This window comes from Papaver somniferum, chromosome 1 (assembly GCF_003573695.1).
Source record: "Papaver somniferum cultivar HN1 chromosome 1, ASM357369v1, whole genome shotgun sequence".
In the NCBI taxonomy this organism is placed as follows: Eukaryota; Viridiplantae; Streptophyta; class Magnoliopsida; order Ranunculales; family Papaveraceae; genus Papaver; species Papaver somniferum.
Genome location: NC_039358.1, coordinates 154,244,391 through 154,256,748, shown reverse-complemented (window position 1 = coordinate 154,256,748; position 12,358 = coordinate 154,244,391). Strand labels below are relative to the sequence as shown.

General features: G+C 36.7%; 1 protein-coding gene across 1 annotated transcript; it reads right to left on the bottom strand.

Moving 5' to 3' along the window:
• Window positions 1–43: 43 nt before the first annotated feature.
• LOC113333572 lies at window positions 44–3,184 on the bottom strand. The gene is made up of 5 exons (XM_026580005.1): window positions 2,771–3,184; window positions 1,558–2,242; window positions 1,218–1,464; window positions 440–502; window positions 44–207 (listed from the first exon to the last, which is right to left on the bottom strand). Exons 2-5 carry the CDS (start codon window positions 2,154–2,156, stop codon window positions 145–147), a joined length of 972 nt encoding a protein of 323 aa, XP_026435790.1. The 5' UTR covers window positions 2,157–2,242; window positions 2,771–3,184; the 3' UTR covers window positions 44–144.
• Window positions 3,185–12,358: the final 9,174 nt, after the last annotated feature.

The window sequence follows — 12,358 nt, the reverse complement described above, 5'->3', positions numbered from 1 at the left end:
CATAAATATAAGAAAACAGAAATGACAAGACGAAACAAAAATATGACTAAGAAAAAGTTTATTATGACATTACAATTTAACATATCAACATGACATGGCCAAATAAAGCAGAACATCATATGATTACATGCCTGAGTTTAATCTTCAGCGTTTCGATTTCTTCTTTGGACTAGTTTTCTTTCTTGACTTTTTAAACCCAGAATTCTCCTGTTAGCAGAATAGAGGACTATGAGATGCACTAATCCAATTCAGATTAAACAACGATTACTGAAAAAGTGGACATGAGCAAATGAATTCGAGCCTGGTCTTTCATATGGTATTAAGGTTTACTGGTGGGACAGATAACTACAGGCACGCCACTTGTTCATTAAACAAGAAAAGGAAACCATTCCGGATTGAGCGAGTAAAAAAGTGAAGAATCAAGTTCCACTAGAAGTACCTTTTTGTGATGCCTATAAGCAATCTGACCAGATAATTCTTGCCCATTTTTATTGACATAAATCTGAAGAAAGATTGGCAAAGAATGTGAGAACAAATACACAATTATCGATAAAGACAGACTAAACATAATTCAACTACTACCATACCTGGTTCAAGCATTTCAGCAAAATAACATCACAAACAAGCGAATGAAAAGCAGAGATAAACAGGGATATACACCAAAGGATTTAACTGAGATTTATTTATAGGACCGTGTTCGTTTCTCTAAGAGAGTATTGCAGCATTGCATAATCTATATTCAGCCAGAGACGCTCCTGTTTAAGGGGCGAGGTACTGTAATGTAACAGGTGAGTCTGTCATTTCGGCTACCATAATAATGTAGTCCATTGCCCCACATTCCTGGAAACTAGTCACTACCTGAGCTACAGAAGATGCTTTTTGACCAGTAGCAGCATAAACACATACTACATTTCACCCTTTTTGAATAGAACAGTATCCGTGGCTACTGCTGTTTTACTGTACATTCTACACAATTTATGAAACTGTCATAGGCTCCTAACAGAGAGAAGCTATCTGATTTCGAATCACTAATGAATATCAACAGCCAATCAGTAGAAACAAATTTCTTCAGTTATTTGTTTGAATCCAATGTATAAAACAAGATGTCCTTGGTCGTGACTGACAGGTAAAACAAGTGAGGTACCCAAGTGTGTGAGAAGTTACCAGAAGAATAGAAAAGGTTCAAGTTTCTGAATAATATAATTGCTTCCAGTTACCTTTTTTCCATCTGCATTTGTATACCAGTGACCAGTAGCATGATTATTCGCCTGAACTCTCCTCTTTCCAGCATCCTCTGGGATATTAGCAGAGCTTTTAGGATTCACCCAGTTTGCAGAATCTTGTACTGCCTCTTTAGCATTTGATTTTTTCACATTCTTCCTGCTTCTTTTTGGTGTCTTCTCAAGGATTTTCTTACCCTTTCCAGAAATTTGAGTGGCAGCTTCTTTGTGGCCAAATTGACTCCTGAAGTGAGATAGACAAAACGTTATAACAACCACACCATTAATTCTTCTAAACTGGAAAAAAAAATCACAACAAATAGTGAGATGAGTTTACATGTAGTCAATGGCTGCTGCTTCAGATTCCTTGTCAACGTGGTTCTCCTTTGCAGCAAGGGGAGAAAAGTAAGGTAACCGTTCACGAACTAATCTCTGGATTCTCGGGTCATCATTGTAAAAGTACAGGTAAGCAGGAGGTTGCCCATCTTTATTGAAGGTTTCTCTAATGGCCACTTTCTGAAAAAAAGGTCTGGAGGTGCCGAGATGTACACCTTTGTCCTTTGCCTGATTTACATTACTATTCTCCGCAGACTTGAAGTACTCTTCACAGAACTCATCAAGAGCAGGTGTAGAGATTTTGGTAGTAAAATCTTTCCACAAATCCTCAATGTTACCTGATTTTGCCATCTTTTGCGGCCCTGCCACAGGTTGGGTGGAACTAAATTGTCTCTTTCTACTAGATGAATCAACCACAGGAGCATCTTCATGTTGATCTTCTCCACTAGACACATCATCTGAATCAAAATCAGAATCAAGTATTGGGAATCTTCTGACAGGACTGAGTGGAAACTTTACTTTTTTCTCGCTTGCATCCAAACTCTTAGAAGTTGAAGCCTTCGAACTTGGTATTTCTTTGTTGGCTTTGGGATTAGTCATCCATTGTCTGGGTAACGGTCTGCGAGCAGGTAATGCGAGCTTCGAAGTGCTTGCCACAGAATGATTTTGTACAGCTGAACGTGTATCTGTCATTCACCAAGAAACGCAACAGAGAAACATCAAGGCATTAATATATAGATTCATACAAGACAACCCATAAAAAGGGAGAGATAATATTATCAGCAGTTTCACAAATGAAATCCAAAGTTAACCATAAAGCAGCTGCAATTTCCAGTGATGAACAACAAAAGTAGTCAAGGTAATAACCCGCAGTTTTACAAATGAGAAACCACTGTTTACCATAAGCGGCTGCTAAAATAATCAAAAAGACATGAATAAACCTAAGTTCGTAGTTAATTTAACCTAATGTGAATTTATTAGAAACTAATACCATTTTCCTAGGTTCATTTTACCCAAAATACTATAATCCCTAGTTCAATGCTCCTATTAAACCCTAAAAAAAATGAAAAAAAATAATAAAAAAAAAATCAAATCTTCAACTATCCAGAAAACTTTCATGAGAAGCTTTTACCTCAGAGAAAAAATCCCTAATTTTTATTCGAATTCTTGATATTTTAATTAGAACCACAAAAAATGAAATGATTTTTTTATACCTCTGGGGATATCTTCTTGCGAAGAGAAATCCTCGATATCATCATCAACAGTTGAAGATATAAACACAGATTCTTGTTTATGCTGATTATTAGACGAAGATCCTCCTCGTCTAAGGCGCTTCAGAACAGGACGAGACTCTTCACAATCAGGAATTGGGGTTTGCTGTTGGATATTTACTTCTTCCTCTTGGGAGCTCAATTCGATTGAATCAGGAGGTGGAGGTTCGTACGGAGCTTCTACTTTATTGTCTTGAGGAGGTATCTCAGAATCGAAATCTAGATCTAACCCTAAAGAGAAAGTTGGAGCTCAAAAATCCGCCATGAGAGAAATTTCGTTTGAATTTTTTTGAGAAATGGAGGGAATCGGAAGAAATTTGGCGTATTTAGACACGGATTTTTTTCTTCTGCAGGAGAATTTTTTGGGTCGTTTCGGCTGGACGCGAGAGAGAATTTCGGGGTATAGTCGAAATGGGCCCATGGCCGCCTAGCATCAATGGACACTAAAGATCAGCCTGTTTCTCCTTTGTCTCTTGGTTGTGCAGAGGGGTGAGCATGGACCGGTATGGACCGGTTTTTACCTCATCCACATCCAATCCAATTCACTACAAATTTCAAATTTGGCATCCGCATCCAATCTAACATCCAACGGATTTGCATCCAATGGATACACGGATAAACGGATTGGGTGCGGATAATCCAATGGATTTGTGTAAGTTCAAATTTATAATGGAAAAATAAAGCATATATGGATGACTTCTTATATAACCTACACATTTTATATATGTATATAAATATAGAAGTTCCATGGACAACACTCCAATCAAACACCTTAAAAATTCCAAAACTATCTATATATTTTCTAGAAACTATATAAATGCCCTTAATCTAACGGATATGGATGTCCAACGGATTTTCAAGGTTGCATCCGACCCAATCCATAATCCGTTGGATTTCAAAATTTTCATCAATATCCAACCCATTAGCGAACGGCCCGGGCATCCATCCGCAAATATACGGTTGGTCCCGGTTAAATCCGCGGATTACGGGTAAAATGCTCACCCCTACTTATGCTAATTCTTTAGCTCAGTACGTCTGCAGTAGCTTATATGCAGTGTCATCAGTGGGAATGTTATTTATACGTATGAGTGGGATTTACAATATTGCCCTTCAGGGGCATTTGTTTAGTGGGCTGAATGTCCATTAAGAAGTTGATTTTCGTTTTTAACCTCAATTAAATGTGATATTTCTGAACGTTATAGGATTAATTTATTCTGTTTTCTCGGGAGAAATTTTGAGAGAGAGAAAGAAATCTCAGAGCTGGGAGCAGAGACGAGAGCTGAGATCAGAGTCATCAATTTCTCTCGGTTAATTCTGGTTTTTTAAACACGCAATTTTGAATCTCGTTGAAGATTGTTCGTTCTTCTTTCATTGATCGAAATCGTTGAAGCAGTTCTAGTAAGATTTGTTTATTCTTCATCGAAATTGGAAAACGATTTTTTCAAAGTAATTGTTCTTCAACTGAGTAGTTGTTTCGAAATCGTTTTTCAATTCAACTGAAATCAGAAGTTTTTGTATATTCGACTCATTGAATCTGAAGATCTACTTCAGTTTTTGTAGTTTACGAAGCTTGATTCATTATTTGATTTTGATTGAATCATCGACTGTATAGATCTTACGAAGCTTGATTTATTATTTTCAGAGATCAAACGATTTGATTTCTTCTCATTAGGTAATAACATGTACAATTTACTTTTTTGCTTTAATTTTTGTTTAGTTTTTACATTTTTTTCTTCTGAATAATGTAATGTATAAATTATTTATTGTTGTTCATATCGTTTGTGATTAACCATGAATTTGACATGTTTATACCTTTTGAATAAGTCGTTTTTTCAATTTTTTGATGATTATCATTTTGAAATACAGTGACATTGTTTCTCATTTTTATGTTTTTCATATCGAACGTCGTTGTTGCTTCATGTTCTTTTAAGGATTACTTGTCAACTGGATATTTTACTTCAACTGGCTTATACATTACAATGGACTTCATATTATGGAGATTACTTGTCGCAAACATACCAAGTTGTTTCTACAATAGACTTCATAATATGGAGATTACTTGTCGCAAACTTACATTTTTTGTTTATGTTTCCGTGTTTACGATGATGTTGATGTAGGTTACATTTCTTTTCGATTTCCAAATTTGCAAACAACTAGAACTAGTTGTTGTCATCATTGGAGACAATTTGTTCTAGTTGCTTCTAATTCTGAAAATAACTTGTGGTGGTTGCTTCCAATTTTTTGGAGATAAACATAAACTTGTCCTAGTTGTTTTCAATTCTAGAAACAACGTTGTGGTGGTTGCTTCCAATTTCTGGAGACAACTTTTTTCAGTTTGTTCTTGTATTGACTTTCAGTTTTATTTTATTTACTAATTTGTTTTTTTGTCAGGTAAATATGGTTGTTGCAGAGATTAGCTTTTGCAACTTGAGCATGTCTCGTGCTATTTCTGACTCAACTTCCGTTTGGGAGTTGAAAAGTGTTGTGTTACGTTCGTGGAGTTTTATTTTTGAAGCTCCTTTTGTATTTCTTTCTGATGTTAATGGTATACTTCAAATCCTTCGGTCTGATTTGGATTTGCATTGTCTTATTATATACTTTCAATCAAAGAGAATGGATGTTTTGGAGTTCAATGTTCAATTCGAAACTCCTCCTTCTTCATCATCATCTTATGCTTGTTCTTCGGCTTATTCAAGTTGTGTTTCAAGTGACAGTTTGGCTCTTGTAGAAGACACGACCGATTATGTTTCAATGAATGAACTCTCTAAAATCGAGCCAAGAAAGTGTGATACTTGGGCTGGTATCCTAACCGGTGTTGGACAGATGTTTGAGGGAGGGACTGAGGAAGTACGTAGTGTCATGATGAAGAATCAAGTGCAGAGTGGGTACAAAGTGAAACCTTTGAATGGTAATCAGAAACGTTATACCATCGAATTTTTTTACAAAGGAAAAAGATGTAAATGGAGGTTTCAGTCATCTTTGACAGTTCCAAATGGTCGTGCTTTTCAGTGCAAGTCCTTTATATCGGAGCATTCTTGTGGGTTGGCATGATCTGATCCTTCAAAGCTTCGAATGACGAAGACTTTTATCAATGACATCATAATAGATGATCTTAGAGTTTCAAGCAAGCAGAAATCAGCTGCTGACATTCAAGATTTATTCTTCAGAGAGTATTAGTTGACCTCACGTACCATCAAGCACACTGTGGCTTGAATTATTGCAAAATATGCGTTTGAGGCGATGATGTTAAGTCGTATTCCAACTTCATGTGGTATGTTGATGCTGTGAAGCGTCATAAACCTGGAAGCGTCATCGACTTTGAGTTTGATGTTGAAACCCGGCAGCTCAAGAGGTTTTTTATTGCTTTTGAAGCTTTCATCACAGGAAGGGGTGTACATCGGGCCGGTCAGGCCGACCCTAGTCCGATTATACCACAGGCCGGGATGGACGGGCTTAGCAACCTAACTACCCATTAAGTTTCACAGGCCGGGCAGCAGCAGAAATTTACTGCCCATGGCCTGTCCAAGCCTGTGAAACAAAACGGGCCAGGCCAGGCCGGGCGGGTATCAGGCCTAGACAACAGTAAATGAGAAAATAATAACTAGTGTAGTAGTCTGTTTAGCGAAAATCAGTAAATTGCATAAAATTATAGATTGTTCAAATCAAACTTCAACAAAAATTCATAACACCACTACTAGGCTACTAGCAAACAAATTCATAACACTACTGCTACTCCAAAACTTTATTCACTCTTACTAATAAAAACAATGAAATGAATTAACCCATATGTCGATAACCCTCTTTGTCTAGCTCTTCCCCACATGACTTCAGATTCTCTACCGTCTACCTACACAAATCAAGAAGAGTAAAAATTTAATCAACAACTCAAGTAACATAAATTAACACAAACAATAATATCGATGAACATATTGTAAATTCAGTGTGCATCAAGTAATAGCCTGCTGTATCTAAAGAGTTGACAAGAAGTAAATTCAGTGTGCATCAAGTTATAGCCTGCTGTATCTAAAGAGTTGATAAGAAAATAGAACAGTTAGACACAAACATGAAAATTAAAAAAAATGCATAAATTTTACCTTAAAGAGACACATGATGATTCAGAGACATCATTCTCATCTTCAAATGGAGTAATATCGTCATTTAGTGGATCTAGTGTCATCATACGATTTTTAAGTTCAGCTTTCCACCAATCTTTTAAAATCACACAGCATTCCAACATTTGCGGTGTTAAGCTACTGCGATAATCACTCAACACACGCTTGCCGAGAGAAGATGCAGATTCAGAAGCAACTGTGAAAACAGGGACTGCCAATACATCTCGTGCAATGCAAGAGAGGACTGGATATCGTTTTTCATTAGCTTTCCACCAACCCAATATGTCAAAATTCTTCATATATTCAAAAGTTGCTGGTTCTGGCTCTGCGAAATATCTCGTCAGTTCTTCTGATGCTGTAGAAAGGGGATCCCTCCTATTCTAACTTCGGTATTGCCAAAAGGAGTCGTCTTCGTCGTCAGAGATCGTGTCTTCTTGCATCTGAACATTCTGTAAAGGTGGTTGATCACTAGTAGAATTTGAGTTATTACCAGAACCATTATGCATTTGCTCATTTAACATAATAGTATACTATGCAAATAAAACTTTAAGTTTAGATACTATCAAAGATTTTTGCTCGGCATGACATCGAATGACGTATGTAGAGGTACTAAAACAACTCTCTATATCAGCTAATGTAGTTTCCAATCCTCTGAGATTAAGACGGGGATCAAGAATGCATCCAATACCGAATAAAATAGGAGTCTCGCCCCAATATTTGACAAACTTCTTTTCCATAACAACAATAATCTCCTTGAGCTGATTCATATGCATGTGTTTCTGTAAGACCCTCTTAATTCTAAATAAGTAATTAAGAACAGAGTTACTTGTCACATAATCGACACCAAAAAAATGTTTGGTTGCATCATAGAAAGGCTTCAAGAACTTGCATAATAGTTCAGCAATATTCCAATCATAATCAGTTAAATCAGAACACGTCCTATCAGCGAGAAAGATTGAAATTGCATCACGATAAGGAAGTGCATCTTTTAGCATGAAATTAGTGGTGTTCCACCTGTGCTTGACATCTAGTTGAAGCTTTTTTGGTTTCAAACTCATTGATGTGCACAATGCTCGAAACTGGTCATATATTACAGATGAAGCAAAAATGAATTATATGCTAGATTTAACATGAGAAATCATTTCTTGAAAATCCTTAACTTTCTTCCTGCTATCATCTATGAATAAATGCAAGATATGACAACAACATCTTACGTGAAACAAATCTCCTTTCGATGGCAAGTCGGGCAGCATCACTTATAACCGATCAACCGAAACAGTATTTGCTCTAGCGTTTTCCAAGGATAATGAGAAAATCTTCTTAGAAATCCCCCAGTCATTGGCAAGTTTCTGAATAAGTAACTCAACAATATGTTCTCAAGTGTGGGACTTGTCAAGTAAAGTATAAGAAATTATCCTTTTATGCAAGACCCAATTTTTGTCTAAAAAGTGAGCAGTGATAGACATGTAACTTAACTTCTGACACGACAACTACAAATCTGACGTCAAAGATATTTTCCAGGTGCCTCTAACAAAGTTCTCATTAAAACTTGTTTTTCCATTTCAAATTTTTTTAAAATATCACGCCTAACAGAGGTTCGAGAAAATTTCACAAATCCAGGGTGAAAACTATCGTTTATAAACCACTGGAAAAATGGATCTTCTACGAACTGAAATGGCAACTCCCTCAAAATAATCAACTTTATGATTATTTCTAGCTCTTGCTTGACAGAATCGAAATGCAGTAAAAGTACCTGACCCAGTTTGAGCTATTAATGTCTGTGTTTCATCAGCAAATTGGTTCTTTTTCAAACAACTGTCCATGTGCCTTTTGAGATGAGAAGTGCCTTGTTTTGGATCCCCCGAAAACTTTCGGTCACATATCTTGTACTGTGCAACCTTCAACCTCTTTATATTTTGTGGATCATCTGGATCCACTTCTTCAATTTGATCAAAATCTTTCCATACTATTGACGTTAGTTTTCTTTTTTTAGTTCCACCGGTAGTAGGGGATGGTGATTGTGAATTTGTAACATTTGAAGTGGGTGTTGTTTCAACAAAATCAGAAACATCCATTCTTCAAATTAGAGAAAAATTACAAACCTGGTCAACCAAAAAAAATTAGTAAACTTATGTTCAGTAAGTGTCACAAAACTATCAAAAAACATCAATTAAAATTAAATTTTTGATCACATTGATAAAGAAACAGACAACTAACAAATCTTAATTATAAACTGACTTTTAATTATCAAATGTAAATCTATCAGGACCATAAACCAAAATACCAAATGAACCAATACCTAAAGTATTATGCTTTCAACACCATCCAAAATAGAAGCATAGAAAACTGGTAATCAAGGTATTATGAGTTTTGTCACTAAAATTGACAAAGGGGGAGATTGTTAGAGCATAGCTCGGTTGAACCCACCAAGCGTTGGTATGTCAAGTTTGGTTGTCATATTTTAGTGAATCAAAACTCATTTTAAGAGTCGCTTGATTATGTATTAGAGTCAACTTTGTATAGGTTAGCTTGAAAGTATTAGGATATGAGACATTACAAGTATTGCGAAGACTTGAAAAAGTGAAGAAGTAAGAAGCTACAACGACAACATCATCCTTCCACTTAAGGTTAGTGATATTTTACTTGAACTGTTTCATTCCCTAACGTATCTTTCAAGTCTTGCATATTGAAAACAAAACTGCGAAGCATGAACACTCTAGATAGACATAGTATTAAGGAATACAATACGAGGTTTATTGCTTAACCATTAAACTTTGTAGATAAGACATCGACATAACCGTTTAAATGCTATTGTGATTATGTATGGGTATGAGGTGAGGATTTCATCCTAGGAAACAATGTTTTACATGTGTTTTAAGGAAGTAAGTTCAGAAACTTGTTTATGAATCGAAAAGGAAATCGCCAAGCGTTATTGGTATTGTTATTCATTGCATATCTTGTAAACAACCAATATGTGTGATTTAGTTTAACCGCTCATGACTTGTTTGTTTCTTGGTAAAACTATTCACAAAGGCCTGACTTATGTGTTGGTATGTCATGAGTGCCAAATATTGTATATATTTGCACCTTTTTATTGGCATTTAACTCATCATTTGTGCACTAACGCTCCATTTTATCCCATATTCTGTGTTTTCGTTGTTTTCAAGAATTAATACTTTTCTCAATTAATTTTGCATTTTTAGGTACTAAATAAATCCTGGTTAACTCACGGAGCGAAAAGAGCAAAGAAACGGCAAAGACTCCCGCAGAAAGGCAGCGAAGAATGATGTTTGCAAGAGCCAGATGAACTAGAAGTGGGATTGAAGAGGAAGAATTGTCCTTAAAGAAGATATGGGCTTGGCATACCCAAGGCCCAAAACCCTTACCCAAATCCATTTCCAATATCCATACCCATTTCCATGAGAGCCTTCAGATTGGATCCATCACATCATCCAACGTTCGCCTCATCACCGAGCATCAAATCTTGAAGCTCCTGTCAAACATCATAGTACCTAACTCCAATCTAAGCCGTCAGAATTGTTGTATCACGCATCCAATGGTCGCTGCAAGCTTGTTCCATCTTAGCCGTTCGATTCAATACAGATGTGATCATCCAATGTATCATCTTCGCTGGACATCGAATTTGCTACACCCGCTCAACACCCTAGCACCAAATATCTTCTCCCAAAACCATCGACTTCTCCTCTTCTTCCCAAATTCCTCCTTCTTCCCCGACCAACAGACCTGCAACACCATTCTTCCCCTTCTTATCGAGATTCACCATCACTACCTTCACCCGACACCACAGCAGACTAACCCTAAAACCTATATTCTCTCTAGCTTAGTTTTAGCTCCTCGCAAAGACGCTACAACCAAGAAAGAGAGAACTAGGGTTTGTAGCAGAGGCGATGTAAGAGACAATTGGAGCAGGAGGAGTAGCAGAGAAGGAAGACAATACATGGGTCGAGGGGGAGACAACAAAAGCAGAGACGGGTGAGCTTTAATTTTAATTTTCAATGTAAACCCTAATTTAGGAATTTTGGGGGAAACTGTTAAGAACCCTAATTTTGGGTGTAAATAGAACATGGTATTGTGTGTGTGGGTATGCCCGGATTAGCCGGTGCACCAAGCTGTAGTAATTTATGTTTGTTTTCAGTAGTGTTATTATGTTCTAATTCAATAACTAGGGTTTAGATGAAACCTTAGCTTTCTGCTGTGTTATTCATACTAATTGTGTTGCTCTTGAATGCTTAAACTGTTAGGATAGTTTCAATCTTAGTACGTCAATGCTTTGCTTTCACAGTGTATGCCATGTATCCATTGTAGTCAGGATAAAACTGTGTTGATTATGCTGCAGCTCATGCTTTAGAGACTATTGTAACCCTTGACTAATTGTGCTTAATTAGACAGTTAGTGCTCCGGATTAATATTTTAGTTGTGATTGAATCATCCATTGGTGAAACACCTTAGGTAAGTAATAGACTTGACACCTCTACCTTATCTGTTAAAAGGACAAGAGTATCATAATCAGTTGAATACATAGTATGAGTTAACGGTGGATTCGACAATCCTAGTACCTTCATTCTCAGTGTTTACTCCCTGTGTTATTTGCATCTTTTACTTTTATTTATTTTCTGTTGTAATCCTCACCAACACCTTGTCGTATCGACACATCAAAAAACCCCCATTTTGGTTACTCTTTCTTGTTTATAATCAGTTTAAGTGAGACAATAGTTTCAGCTTTACACCCACCTTGTCCCTGAGGATCGACCTGTGCTTGCCCTGTGTTGCATATCGACATTGTGCACTTGCAGTTAGACATAGTCGTAGGCTTCTTTCAAGTCCTACCAAGTTTTTGGCGCCGTTGCCGGGGACTCGGTAGAAGTGTGATTGTTTCTTTTCTTCCACTTTACTGATTTTTAATATACTGCTTGTATATATGTGTTACATTTTTGGTTTTTCTGTTGTTAATAGTGTTAGATGTAACTAGTTTATTTGATCTGCCATTTTGTAATAGTTTAATAACATCATCATTCCACTTCATCTTAGCTGTAGTTTATCTGCCATTTTGTAGTTGTTAACTTAGCATCACTGCATTTTCATTTTCATTGCACTTTCATTTTCCCTGCATTCCACTTCATCTTGGCTTACTGTTTGTATATATATGTTAGCTTAGCCTGCCATGTGTTAGCTTAGTCTTCCATGTAACATAGTCTGCCTCATTTGCATACTTAGCAAACAGTAACCTTGTGTATATATGTGTTAGCTTTCTCTTTGTTCTGTCACCTGCATACCTTCAAAGCATCACTGCATCTGTGGCTTTGCCCATTATCTGTGGCTTTGCTCATTTTGTCATCGTCTGTAGCTTTTCCCTGCCCTGTAACTGTCTGCTTCCCAGTCTTGGCCTTGCCATAACTGC